Below are 15,636 nucleotides of genomic sequence, written 5' to 3' on the forward strand. Positions count from 1 at the left end.
TGATCTCCTAGATTCTCTTTTCTCTTTCTGGGTTTTGTTGATTGAATTTCTATTAAGACGATTTTCTCAGGTTATTTCTGAGGGAGAGAGAAAGAGAGAGAGAGCACAATCACAGTGTCTGTCTTCTCTCTGCCATCTTAGCCCAAGAAATCCTCTCTTCTTTCCAGAGAGAAGTTCAATGATCTTTTGGCTATCCCTTTGGAACTCTTCAGAGTATTTGACACTATTGACCATTTCCTTATGAAAATTCTCTTGCCCTTGCCCCTTCAATACATAGCACTCCTTCAGATCTTGTTACATCTAAATTTTTTGGCTAGATCCTTATTTAGCTTCCCTTTTTTTCAGCTGGTGACATGGCTGTTCTCTGTTCCCCAAGTTTTGTTCTTGGTTCTCTTTGCTATCTATCTTCTCTCTCAGAAATTTTCCAGTAAAAGCATCGGTTTTCACTTTTGCCTGAATGGCTCTCAGGTCTGAAACTCCAACCTTGATCTTTCTCTGAGTTTCATACTTGAATTGCTGTCCACCTATAAGACATTTGTACTTGGACATCCCTCTGGCCCCTCAAACTCAACAAATTCCAAACTTAGCCTTTTATCAACCAAATCTTTTACCTGACCTCATTCGTTAAGATTACTCATCTCTTCTCCTATTCCCAGTGCCATTAGAGGCTTTCCTATTATACACGTAGATTATTACAGGAGTTCCATAACAAGTTTTCCCACTTCTCTTTTCTTGTTCCAATCCATTATCTATTTTTTTTAAGTTGCAAGACTTTTTTTCTTCAGACTTATTTGGTCAATATATATGATTTGTTTTTGTGAGTATGTGTGTGTGTGTGTGTGTGTGTGTGTGTGTGTGTGTGTGTGTCCTTTATTGGCTATATTTTGCTCAGTATTCATCACCTTTCACAATCTATAAGTTCAATTCAACAAATGTTTAGGAAGCATCTGCTAGTTAATGGCACCATACATGATGTTGGAGATTTCTTCTAAAAGATACACATTATATCGTCCATGCCCTAAAAATTAAACATATGCTGAATTGAATTGCAAATACTTAAATTTCAGTAGCATATCTTCCCCTTTTTATTTAATATTTATTTAATATTTTTTATTTGATATTAACTTTCTATATTCTCTGATATTTCAGTCATCTGAACTAGTATCCGTTCCCCCAAAATCCTTCTTTAGGTAATCCAGAGCCATTGTTCACAATAGTTCCTCAATTTCTAATATTATCCCTTCCCTGTTCCTTTATCTTTACCTATCCTTTTAAAGCTAAGTTGAGCAGGCCATTTCCTCTTGGAAATCTTTTGCCTGACCAGTTAATAATGATCATATTGAATATCACAGGGAATATTTTTATCTTTTCCAATACACTTAGTGTGTATTATTTTGAATTATATATGTATCATAAAGACCTTAAGTCTGAGGGTTAGAGGACACCTGAGAGTTTGTACGTTCCAATCTATATCTGAATAGGAAAACTTTCTACAACTTACCCAGTGATTCATCTCCCACATACCTCTTGAAGCTCTCTATTGACTGGAAAATCAGTACCTTTAAAACAATCTATTTCACTTTTGGATGCCTCTCATATTTAGAAAAGTTTTCTTATATTGAATGATATATATATATATATGTTATATATTAAATTATCTTTCTATTATATCATTTATATTTATTTTATATTATTTACATTTTATGTTCAGTTGAAACCTGTCTGAAACTGCTATTCATTCCTCCTGATTCTGGCCTCTGCAAGCAACAAGTTTATTTCTTCCATAGCTGTATATCAAATATTAGGAGACAGCTAACATGTGTTCCTTAAGTCTTCCCTTTTCCAAGCCAAACAACTTATTCTTGAATGGTATGTTCTCTCATCCATCTTGCTCATTCTCCTCTAGTTCCATAAGAGCATGGATCATGTCTTCTAAAATTTTCTATCTCCATTAGGTCACTTACAATGTATTTGTACAATTAAATACTTAATATGGTCACAAAGCAAAGCTAAGTAGTTAAATCAAAAACTTATTCAACTCAAAATTTAAGTAACTGGCCTGTTCAGTCATTATGCTGGGTGCTTGGTGAGGCAAATATAATATATAAAAATATAACAATCCTTGCTTATATGAAGTTTATGATATTGTAAGATGGATATGACAAGTATGAATATTACAATGTCAAAGAAAAAAGGGATTAAAAGTTCATACTTTTTGTCTCTAATTCATTAGCTTCAACTTTATCTCTGAAGGATGACTTCTTTCACTTTTGAGCAGGGTGATAGAAAAGAGGAGGTTGGCTAGGTGGCACAATGGATAAAGCATCAGCTCTGGAGTCAGGAGTACCTGGATTCAAATTCGGTCTCAGACACTTAATAATGACCTAGCTGTGTGGCCTTGGGCAAGCCACTTAAAACCATTGCCTTAGCAAAAACTTAAAAAAGATAAAATAAAATAAAGTAATTGTAAACAAAACTTTTGAGACATGCTGAAGCTATGAATCATTAGAAACATTCACAGATGGTTTGAATAAATAGACTTGCCAAGTATTTCTTTCCTTTGCCTTAAGAAGAGGCTTTGGCTAATTTGGAACCTCTTTCATAAAAGGTGCTTTTTATAGTCCATTGAACTGTTATTTATAAGGTGATTTTACTATATAATTGTTGTTCACTAGGAAAGAGATAATACCCTTAATAGAGAGGAATTGTCATTACTAGTATCTCATTTTGCAGGTCCTTTAAGTTGATTGGTAAAAAATGGAATTCTATATGATGTATGGATCTTAGCTCAGATGTTATTAAGGCAAAATCCCTACCCACTTGAGGAATTCCCTCCATAACATTCCCAATGGTCATTTTAATGTCTCCTTAAGAGCTTTGAATGTTGGCCTACTCGTCATTTCACAAAGCTATTTGTTCCATTTCCTGACCACTCTAATTATGTAAATGTTCTTATAGAGAAGGAAGTTCTAATAAGTTGTTTTAGAGTCAGAGTCAGTTTCTCTAATTTTGAACTGTTCCTAATTCTCCACACCCAGATTCAAAGGAAATAAATACAATTCCTTTTCTCATGAGATTTTTTTGTTTTGCATTTTTGTTTTTAAAAGTCTTCTCATATTTTCAGGATGAAAGTGAAAGGGCAACTTATAGACCCAAACTCACTGCTGATTGATGGGGAATTCTGACATTTTCCATTACTAATCTGGGCTATTTTGTCCTTCTTTGGGCAATCTCATTGACCCATGGCTCACCATATTGGTACTGAAATTAGTGTGGACACCTGATTGACCCACTATACCTAAGAACTCACTAATACAAGAGATCCAGTAGCCTCAACCTTCCTAGAAGCTGGAATTACCAGGATCACAATACCGTGTCTGGCTTTTGCTCAGCTCTTTAAATACTTAGACAGTTGTCATAAGGAAAGGAAGATATGATACATTATTAAAATAATTCTAGCTAGATCTATTTAGATAAGCTATTGACACTAAAAATGCATGAGTTCTGACACATCATTTCCATTGGAAATGTTACAAATGTCATTCAATTACAAAAAAGTCCTTAAAACACACCTCAACCTTTACACAAATCAGAAAGATATGGCCATAAAGGAAAATGAGTTTAAAATATAAACTCATTGATAGAACAGTAAGAAGCTCTGGAGACAATAAACAAGTTTATAGAAAGCTTGGCAAGAGATATAATTAAACTACGACATATCTAAAAATGAAACTGGAAGAATAAAAAACTTTTAAAAAAGAGAAAAGATCTGTCAAAATTTCTTTAATGAACCTTTTCTCCAACTATGAAAGTAGAACCACTATATTAGGTTTCTATATCACATCTTAATATTCTTAACATCGTGTAGGAAAGAGAGATGCTACCAATGACAACCAACAGAAAAATATCCAGTCAGACAAAATAAACACAAAGATATGCACCAAAATAAAGTAAAGTTTGGTGATATCAAGGGACTGTTTCTTAAGATATCTTTAAGAAAGGAAGATACCAAGTGTTTATGGGAAGGAAATCATGTATTTTATTACCACTCACAAAAAAAAAGCAAACTTTAAAACTATTAACCTGTTTGATTCCTTTATTATCTTTACAAATTCTTTATGAAAACATTCCACATGAAAGGCAGGGCAATGTAGTATATCTGTCCTTGGAGTCAGAAAGAAGGAGGGTCAAATTCCCCTTCTGATGCATCCTGTTTGAAAGACCCTGGTCAATTCAACTAATCTCACAGTGTTATAAGCAAATCTATAAGATTATAAATTATAGAGAAGATAATAACTTTCAATAGCATTCATAAAGAGTATTCAAAACTTTCTATACTGATGACATCATAAATCTGGAAATAGAGGAGGGGAATGAAACAGGACAACATTTTAAATGATTCTGCAGCAGACCATGTATTTACAGACATACAGATGAGTACATTTAATATTACAGGTCCCCAATATGTTTATTGTTCCATGATTTTAGAAAGTATTTGATATGGTAGAGTGAAATTCTGTTTGAAGCTTATCTACAACAGGGAGAATCAAAGAATAAAAAAAAAGAAAAGAAAAAAACAAACAAACAAACAAAGATGGATAGATGGACAGATAGATGGATGGATAGATGGATGGGTGAATGAACAGATGGATGAATGGATGGATGGATGGATGGATGGATGGATGGATAGATGGATAATAAAAGCATATAAGGTTTCATGAAATCCAGCATTCAATAACTTATACAGGAACCTCTTCAGTAATGTACATCCTAGCATAGGGAGGCATAAGTTTGCCAAAAGTGTTTCTCACTACAAAGTAAAAGTAAGCTTATTCTCCCCAAAATTATCCAAAGATCTCCTCACTGTCAAATCTAATGGACTCTTCTCAATCTTCATCTTTCTTGATTTCCATTTAGCATTTAAAAACTGTTTAATCTTTGACTCTCTCTCTCTCCTCTCTGATTTTTGATGATACTGCATTCTTCAGGATATCTTCCTGCCTATCTAATTGCTCCTTTCAAGTTTTTACACATTTATCATCTGTGCCATGCCCCAAAAAGATTCCCCAGTGACTGATCTAGACCCTCTTCTGTTCTTTCTATACAGTTTATCACCTGGTACCCTCATCATCTTCCATGTGCTCAATTCTTTCTTTCTTTCTTTTTTTAGATTTTTCAAGGCAATGGGGTTAAGTGGCTTGCCCAAGGCCACACGGCTAGGTGATTATTAAGTGTCTGAGGTCGGATTTGAATCCAGATACTCCTGACTCCAAGGCCAGTGCTCTATCCACTGTGCCACCTAGCTGCCCCTCAATTATTTCTTTAGGTCAATGATTTCCAGATCTATATATCCAATTTTATTCTTTGCATTCTTCCAGTCATGTTCTCTCTCCTGAACTCCCACTTCACAGACTGCCTCTAGGATATTTCTGATTGGATGTCTTAATGCAGTCTCAGATGCAACATATCTAAAACAGAAGTCAAAATGTTTACCTACCCTCTTCTCAGAATTCCTAATACCATCAAGAATACAACCATCCTTCCAAGTCACCATTTTGCAACAATAGTTTCATCTTCATTCCACATTGTCACAGAATCAGCATGTGCAATCTATTGCCAAATCTTTTCCATTCTATCTCGACAACATCTCTCTCATACATATTCTTCTCGCTTCAGGTCCTTATTACCTCCTGTCTGGACTATTACAATGGTCTATGTTTTGACCTCTCTCTTGAAAACCTTTAATCACACTTTTTTCCTCTTGGACAACTGATGTGATTTTTCTAAAGTTCTTGTTTGAACAGATTAGACACACACACTCACTGAATTCTGGTGACCACTAAGATCAATTATATTTGGCATTAAAATCTTTTCAAAATGATCATTCCTGTATATTTCTCTCCAAGTACTTGGCAATTCAGCTGTAGCAGCCCATTTGCTGTTCCTCACTTGAAATACTCACTCCATCTCCTTTGTAGTGCCTTTGTACTAACTGGTCTCAACCCTGATATGTTCTCCTTCAACCCTGACCCTCAGAAGTTTCCATGAATCCCTTCCTACATACATATATGTCTCCCCCAATTAGAAATAAACTTCTGAGGGGCGGCTAGGTGGCGTAGTGGATAAAGCACTGGCCCTGGAGTCAGGAGTACCTTCATTCAAATCCAGTCTCAGACACTTAATAATTACCTAGATGTGTGGCCTTGGGCAAGCCACTTACCCTGTTTGCCTTGCAAAAAAAAAACAAAAAACCCTAAAACTAAAAAAGAAATAAACTTCTGAGTAGAAGACAATTTCACTTTTGTCTTTGTGTTCTTAGTGCTAACCCAGTATATGGCAGATTAGTAAGTGCTTAAGAAATGCTCATTGATTTATTGGTCACAGAAGATGTCTAGTGATGGGTCCAAATGGAAGAATTCCCTAGAAATAGTGACAATAGTATTGTTGAAGATTGTATCAAACCCTACAATATTTCAGATTCTTCCTCCCCCCAAAAAAAATTCATAGCCTTCAAAGTTAGGACTATCTATCCTACACAGGGGATAAAATATATGAAAAGTGCCTAGTTCCAAACCATGATACAAAGTTGAATGAGTACCCCAAAGAACTAGCCTATCAATATATAAATCTGGCAGAGATATTTGGATGGATAATAACTCAGGCTGGTTCCAGAAATGAATGAGTACAAAAGAATGAACTGGATCATATGTGGAAAATTGAGTAGGGCTTTTAATGATTTCTAGCCATATCCAAATAACCATGTTCTTAGCACCAATAGTCTTAGCATCAATAGTGATGCTCTGTGACAAGGAATTATATAGCGTCACAGTCCCTAAAGTATCAGAATATTGTCGAGCAAAGACAAATAACAGGCATCATTAAACATATGACCAATGAGGACATGGAAAGTGCTAGCAATTAGGGGGACCTGGAGGAAATTCCTAAGTTGATCCTTGAAAGAATGTTGAAAGCTTAAAGTAAAAAGACAATACATTCCAAGCAATCAGAAAAATGCCAGTACAAAGAAACAGAGGAGAGATGGGATGCTTAGTTTTGGGAACTGAAAACAGATCTCAGAGAAGAAAGGTAAAATAGTTTGGGAATGGTGAATGGAGCTATACTATGAAGAAATCTGAACACTCAGCTAAGAATTGAGTATTTTATCCTAGAGACAACAGAAGTCAAGAAAGCTTGTATGGCAAGTAGCATGATCTATTGTATACTTTGGGGGGATTACTTTGGCATATTGGTGTAGAAGAACTTGGCAAAGGAAGTAAGATTGGAATCAGGGACATCACTTAGAAAACTATTGAAAACCAAAGAAAATTCATTAAAGCCTTTGGTAAATATACATCATAAATTATAGGACTATAAATTTTAGAATTAGAAGAAGCTGAGGAAGCCATTGAATCAAACTCCTTCATTTTACAGTTAAGGAAACTAAGGCACAAAAAGGTAACTTGTCTAGGGTCTCACAGTAAGCACTGGAGGTAGAATTTGAACTCAGATCCTCCCGACTCAGTCCAGTGGCTAAGTAAGTGAGCAGAATAGGAAATATTGGGGAGAAATTGTAAAGTTAAAAATGATGACATAAATTATTTGAAGTTTTGATATTTAGACAACTCCATTATCATTATAAGGAAACCACATCTATGATTTTTTTTAAGTATCCTCAGTCTCTTTTTTTTAAACTTGCCTTTTAATAATTCTTTAAACTTGGGCAAAGCAGCTTATAGCTTAAATATTTCTATTTAAAATACAGCCTATTTTTGAGAAGTTTCATTGACAGTTGCAGTTGAAGTCTACTCAGTGATAATCCAGTGCATTTTCTTTACATTTTCATTTCAAAATAACTCAAACCCAGAGAAATGGCTCCTTGTAATGTTATTTATAAGCTATCATTTATTTCCATTTTCCTTCTATTTCCAAATTCCAGGAGTCAATGGAAGACATATATATTCCCCATCTTCTTCCCATTGAAAAGAGCCTGATATTGATATGAACTCACAATCTTTCTTTCCTCCAAAGGTTCCTGATTCTTTCTAGAAGTGAAAAGCAAGCAGTCAGACAATTAACAAGGGTTGGGAATGTTGATACCATCTGACAGTCATTATTTCTAAACAGGCTTGTGTCCACAAGTTAACCAGAGATTCAAGTTTTTGAGGAAATTGACACATGAATGCTATTGAAATAGGAAAAAAACCTCATTGTAACTGCAAACTATCTCAGTAGTAGCAATTAGAGAAAGAATAACATACTGAAATAGCACTTCAAAAACTTTCAATAAAATGAATAAAGTATTTGACAAACCTTAAACTGCTATATAAATTTGAACTCAGTATTATCTCATTTGGGTCTTACATCAATACTGAAAGGTAGGATGTATTTAGCTTGAAATGGATGCATGTAAAAATAGAAAAAAAATTTATAACATAATTTCATAGTAATGCTTTTCAGCTGCAAAAGACTGGAAATAAATGAGTATATATTGAACCACAGAATCATATGAACATATTATTCTCATCTCCTTGTTCTCCTTATACTATATAATCTAATCAGTTGCCAAATCTTACTTTGTCTCTCTATATAATGTCTCTCCTACCTGATTCCTTTTCTCTACTCCCATGTAGCCACCACCTTAATTTAGGCATTCACTATCTATCTCAGTCAGTAATCGATAAATATTTATTAAGAGCCTATATTGTGCCAAAGCACTAAGAATTAAAAAATATAAAGATTGTCCTCAAGGAGAGGCAAAACACAAAAGGAAGTTGTAAAGAAGCCAGTGAGAGAGAACTAGGGTCCAGAAAGTACCCAACTAAAGGGTATGATTGAGAAGTCAGTAAGAAAAATTCTATATTAGTGCATCCAGGTGAGAAATGAGATGTCTGATCTGGGGCCTCACCTTAAATGGAGTTTTGATGTTCATGGTCCCACCCTCCAATCAGAGAGAAAGAGGATTATGATAAATTAGCACATCTAGACAGATTAGCTGTTACAGGATGATACAGCTATTCAAGTAGTGAACTTCCTGGGGCTAGATGGAGAATTCAGTCAGAGAAATCCTAAAATAGTGTAGCCAGGGCTAAAACTAGACCATTACAGTACACTGAATTCCTAATTGAGTCACTGGCCCATCCTATCTATCCTCCCTACATCTGTCAGTCACCAGCCTCACTTTCTCCTCCAGAGCCCTCTAGGTCTAGTGGCTAGATATAGATCAAGACAACTGGAGGTGGCCCTGGATGCAATGGGAGATCATGTGCTTTTTAAGCTAGGGTCTTTAACACTCTCCCCTCTAAAAAAACCTGCATGTGGTCCACAGTGGAGAGGTGGATAAAGGAACTGAGTTGTCTGGACCACTACATCCACCATATCTTTCCTGCTCATCAGAGACATATTAACTCTGAAGTTTCTAAGTATCTTTGATAATAATCCCTCATAGATTAGTATTTCTAGACAGCCAAATGACCTGATATAATTTCTCCAGGAAATATGTGAATAAATTTAGGCCCAGAACAAATTAATAAATTTCAAAATATACATATCATACATGCTTGGAATGTGTCACAATAAAGGAATATTAAAGTATTTGAGATTCTACCAACACAAAATGAACTAAACACTTTGTAAGAGCCAAGTTGAATTTAAAAGACTAAATGTAAGTTATCATTTACTTGGTAGGTGGGACTTTAATCATTACTTTTTAATATATTTAGATTTTTAACATATATGGAAGGTGGTTCAACCACTGGCCAAACCTGGATACATCTATTACTTGTGGATTCTGTAGTTAAAAACAATCTCAATATTCCAAGTAGATTTTTATTTGATAGCCCATATCCCAAGTCCATTTAGAAATGTATTACCAATCTATAGATTAGAGTCTCATCCACTTACCTGTTAAGAGAAGCATCTGAACTATAATAAAACATTTGTCTCTTAGAAAAAGAAAGAAGCTATTACAGTACAGAACAAGAGAATAGTGGTGAGAAAACCAAAATGTTTTACATACTCTATCATGATTCTGAAATACATAATTATTTAAGGATATTTTTCAAAGAAAATTGATAAAAATGAGAAATGTGGTCTTCAGTTTTGCAGTAGTGTGTGTTGCACTCTTATTGCTGAATTTCAATTTGAACAAGTCCCCTTATTTTATTTATTTTCATAAATAAGAACATTTTTTAATCAAAGCAGATGGATATCTTAAACTGCTGTTACAATTCCAGAAATGATGTTTCCCAATAAAATGAAGTACTAGGCATGACAGAATACACAATTTCCCAATTTCAAATTAATAGATTGTCCTGTATTTGAAATATGAAAATTAGATTTATTGGCACTTGAGTGGTCTGATGATATGATGGTCTCTTCCAATTAGGTGGATGCTCATGGAAACATTCTGTTAACGTCACTTGAAATTCACAATGAAGTGAATGAGGTCACAGCAGGTGTTGGAGATGCCAGGAATTCAGCAATATCCTTTGACAACTCAGGAATCCAGTACAGGAAACAAAGCATGCCCCGAGAAGGGCATGGGCGACATATGGGGGACAGAAACATCCCGCACAAGAAGACCCATTTACGGAGGAGGTCTTCACAGCTCAAAATAAAAATTCCCGACTTAACGGATGTGAATGCCATAGACAGATGGTCAAGGATCGTGTTTCCATTTACTTTTTCTCTTTTCAACCTGATTTACTGGCTATACTATGTTAACTGAGTGACTCTACTCGGTTTTTCACAGACTTCATTTAACACTGAGTGAAATATTACTCTGCCTGTCATTTTTATACCTATATATAAATACACACACATATATATACATACACAATTGTATATATATATATATATGTGACTTTCTCAACATATAGATATAAACACACATGTATATGAGAATGTATGTGCATTTCTGTATATACATAGGTCTATGAAACCTTGTGTATGTAATATAAATGCACATACATGTATACATTCAGCAGCTATGGACAATTTAACACAGAATGCATATCAAAGGAAGTGGGCACATTTTTTTAATTGAAAGGGACAGATATCATCTAAATATTTCACCTTACGAATGAGGGAGTGTTACATAATATCACCCCTAAATATGTCTTAAGTTATCATAAATTAGACATTTTCAGTACAGGTTTTCAAAACCTTGATTACCTAAAGCTAATGTATTCTTCAAAAATCCATCCAGTGATACTGCTAGTTTAAAATGAGTCACTTCTCTTTCATTTCATATGCTTTGTTTTACTGAACTAAGTTTTCTTTGCTCATTTGATTTATAAGGTTTCTTTTCATCTTCCATGCGTGTCATTTTTCAGTGATCATTGACTTGGATTAAATAGTCACAGAAAGAAAGCTGTCCTGTTGTTTAAGATGTTCATTATAATATATTCAAACACTCATCTTTTGAAAAATCCATCCGTGGTGAAAGGAATCTCATTTGTAAGTATTGTAACACACACTTTAGGGTTGGTTTTTGTTTCTGTTATTTGTTTCAGTACACTTGAACTGATTCCAGCTTAGCTGTACTAAGTGGAAAATTTTAGCACATTTTGGTATCATTTTTGTTGACATTTTAACAATTGAAACTGTGTTCTGTATCTCTTATAGATTTCTAAGACTGATACCCAACGGAAAGCATAGAAGTCTCAGGTTATTTGTTACTCTAACATGAAATCATCTAGATTTATTTTTTTTTAAATTTGTGTTTACATTATCCAACATTCTTAAAACATTGTATGTTACTATAAAATATATTTGCATAATATGCATAAATATGTATATTTTATGAAGACTTTTTTTCTTATGCTTGCTACTGTGGCAGCATGCTATGTCATATCTTTTCTTCATGTGATGTGACAACTTTTTTATTATCTGGAATTAAGACTTAAGCTACTTCTACTGTTGAAACACAAAAATCAAGACATATACTCACGGCCTTTATTTCCATGTCCAACATATGCCATAAGGAGCACATCAAAACACTCCTGGTACAACTAACTGGGATGCTGCAATCAGCAATCAGTAAACTAACTAATGCATGGCATCTCATCATCAAATAACATGCAGCCATTTATTATTTTTTAGGCAAACATCAACTTGATAAAACAGCACGCTCATTTTTTTAGTTTCTTTTGGAATCCATCTCCTCATCCTATCGACTTTTTAAAGCTAGTAGATGCAAGTCAAGGTGCACTGGTTTCATAGATGCAACCTTAACTTGCTATTTAGACAACTAGATCTTTCTAAAGAAAAAAAAAGATGATATATTTTTTGTAAACAATATTTCTATCACAGACATCCATAAATGGACATGACTATGGTCCTATAAATAGGTGTCAAAGTGGAATTAAGCATTTGGAGAAAAAATAATAGTAAAATGTGCAGGAAAGAACTGCTAAATTTCCTTTTAAGATGAAACCTATTCATAGATTTCCTGGCTGCTGTTGTCTCACAATGTTGCATTTGCCCCAGCTGCCTCTGTTCTGTCCAACACACAGAAGCAGTCAGCCAGATTCATGTCCAACTCTCTGACCCCTGGATTTCATTTCAATATTGATAGGACCTATACCACCTGGGATGTTATAAGGATGTATAAGTTGTCCAGTATTACTTCTATGGGAGTTCCCTTCAGTGGTCATTACAACCTTTGATTTGAAGGAATTGATAATAGCTGCTAGACTCACTCTGGGATTAAATCAAACACACAAAGACTAATGATGGAAGCAATTCCTGATTTTTTTTCTTTCCTGTCCCTCTTCTTCATTCCCATCTTTCTCTACTCTTCTTTCTCCTCCCTCCCTCAAAAAAAAGACTTTAATCAAATTTTCTCTAGTTTTATTTTATATGGAGCTAAACAGTTTATTACAGAAATGTGTTATATAGGTTTTTCTTTGGCACTCTCAGGATAATAATATGGATTTATAAATTATGAACAGATTGGGAAAATCTTGTGAGTGGCCTTATCCATTGTAAACATTTTAAAGAAAAGAGATGTTCCTGAAGATCATATCTTTTTCAATATTTCCACTATTTTTCTGTGTTCAGTGACTCAAGGTTGGAGCTCCACACATATGAGGGACTCGAAATGCAAAAGGATGTGAAGAAAGTAGTTCATTGTGGACATTTGGAGTCCTTAAATGCACAATGCATACTGTTCAGAACTGTACCATTAATTCTTTCCTGAGGATGGGAGGAGAGGGAAGAGAGGGTGGGAAGAAGCTAAAAATAAAAACATATGTGAACTTCAAGTTCATGAATAGCAATGGCAGAGAACCTTTAGACCTCAAAAGAGCTCCTGCAATCCACTTTACAAGTTTTCCTTGGTATAAATTTGCATGGTAGGTAATAATAGCTTTTGAGCTTTTTATATGCATTTGGCAATGAGATTGGGATTCACAACTTTGTAGACATTGCAACGAAGTAAATATAATGGCTATACTACATATTGTATTTGTAACTATATATAGACATGCATACATGCATACATACATATATTCAAAAAAATCCTTTTTCAGATCCATGGGCATGTGTTTGCTCTTCCCATTTCAAGGGCAAACAATGTTTTTCTTCTGATAAAAAGAATTGTGTAGTCTGCCTAAACTTGTTTTTTAAAGCAGCAGAAAATTTGGGATAGAACATTTTTTTACCATCATGACCCAGACTAGTTGAATTTGTTTCCCAACTCTTTTCTTTAGGTCTCCAGGCCAACATGACCTCTCATGAACCCACAGCAGCTGTTCTAGTCATTGAAGGAGCTGTATAGATGAGGCCCAAATTCAGTATTCTAGATTTAAAATTTGATTGTTGTAAGGTCTCATCAAGGGTTGTAAAGAAAAGATTGGTGAAGGGATTTAGAGGATTACTTTTCTGAGAATTTGAAAGGAATTAAAAAAATTATAATCAGATTTCTAGGTAGGCTAATATATATGCATCTTTTCAAAAATGTTCACAGGTCCTCAAAATATACAGTAGAGTTCTTGTGAAGTATGTCTTCTTATTACCCAGACTCACCTCACCTCTTCTTGAGTCAATTCATAATCACCCAGTTGTACTACATTACTTCAGTGGGTGTGGGTATTCCATTTGATGGTGCAGACTATAAACCACCTATGACTTCTTAGCCTATGTGATTTTTCATCCATGCCATTCCATAAATCCTCCATCTGTGATCCATAGCATGGTTAACCTTTTAAATAGGTGAAACTCTTGTTGCCCCTAACCAGCATCTTAATGGGGTTTCATTGACTGGATTATGTGTCACTCATGTAAATCTCTTCACTAAAATCCCATAGTCTAATGTGGTTAGGAAATCTCAGATACAATTAGGAGGGAGTCCTGAACTTCCAGTTATTACATTAGCCAAACCACACCTACAATACCTTTTCCTTTTAGGCCCTGATCCTTATGCTATATCATCTCTATGTGATGGCCCTCATTAAACACTACTTGATTAAATTTTACTCGTGAATGTTTTCCCCTGGAACACTGCTGAGTGATTCCAGATTGACTGGTTGGGTGCTACTTTGATAGAAATGAGCATGCTGCAACCCAAGGTGTATCATTTCAGACACCTTGCAGTTATTCTTATTTGGTTTTTCTGGGCAATCTTGTGTTGTGACAATGTTTTAAACTGAGAAAAGTGCCCACCTTTGAATATCTTGGCTTGAAAAATATAAACTGTCATAAGAATTATTTGAATCTCGTACTTAATTTATAACACTGACCTTTTAATGAAAGAAAATTGGGCCATAAATTGGGTTATCCTATTATCCCTTTTGAAATTCACTCTTTTGATTTCATCAGACTGGAAAGTAATATCTTTTGAAGTGATTCTTTATCCCCACCCCTACCCCCAGGACACTAGGATGCCCTCTGAATAATTACCTCTTCTACTCACTTAAAAGGCAACTTGATGTCCATAAAAAAAAAAAAAACAAAATCAAATCTTGCCTAGACTAGTGGTTTATTCTCAGAGACTAATTTGCATATCATGGCTCACCCAGGACTAGCCCCATTAGTGTGCTCTCATTCTCATTTCATATTTTCACTTTACAAGTCCATGAGGGCATTCAAGGCAACTACAGGATTATCCTGAGTTACAGCCTGAAGAGTCTGAAGTAGAAATAGATAATTGTGTTGTGATATCTAACTCCTATGTTAATGACATCCCATTGTAAAGATAAATTAAAGCCCAGTTTTGCTTAAGCACATTTATGTATATATATTCTTTTGTATTATTTGACATGAAAAACAAACAGCAAAACTGAGTGATAGACAAAATATGAGCAATGTTGATGAATGAATACTAATTTATTAAAAAAAGGACTAAATGATGACTTGTAATGATTCATTGGGGGAGGTCACTAATTTTATTTATTTGGTTGTTTTTATTCTATTTCACTTTCATATTTAGATTTTGAGTTTCACTGAAAATCAGAGGAAATAAATACAAACTTGGCCAGGTAAGAAAATAAATCACAAGCAAGTACTGTTCACCTTTAATTACATGGCACATATATTCACAGTGATCATCTAGTCCTCTTTCTGCCTTTAAACAAATTTTAGGAGAAATAAGTATTTCTTTTTAAAAAAGGTTTGGAAGAAAGGCAATGGACAAAA

The 15,636-nt window shown here is 34.6% G+C and overlaps 1 protein-coding gene across 1 annotated transcript in view; it reads left to right on the top strand.

The window, feature by feature from the left end:
• GABRB3 (gamma-aminobutyric acid type A receptor subunit beta3) overlaps positions 1-15,365 on the top strand; it is a 252,890-nt gene extending 237,525 nt beyond the window's left edge. The window contains exon 9 of the mRNA XM_074213722.1: positions 10,385-15,365. Coding sequence (XP_074069823.1) covers positions 10,385-10,726 — 342 coding nt within the window. The 3' untranslated portion in view covers positions 10,727-15,365. The remainder of the gene's footprint in view (positions 1-10,384) is intronic.
• Positions 15,366-15,636: the final 271 nt, after the last annotated feature.

Source organism: Macrotis lagotis, chromosome 1 (genome assembly GCF_037893015.1).
Source record: "Macrotis lagotis isolate mMagLag1 chromosome 1, bilby.v1.9.chrom.fasta, whole genome shotgun sequence".
Lineage (NCBI taxonomy): Eukaryota > Metazoa > Chordata > Mammalia > Peramelemorphia > Peramelidae > Macrotis > Macrotis lagotis.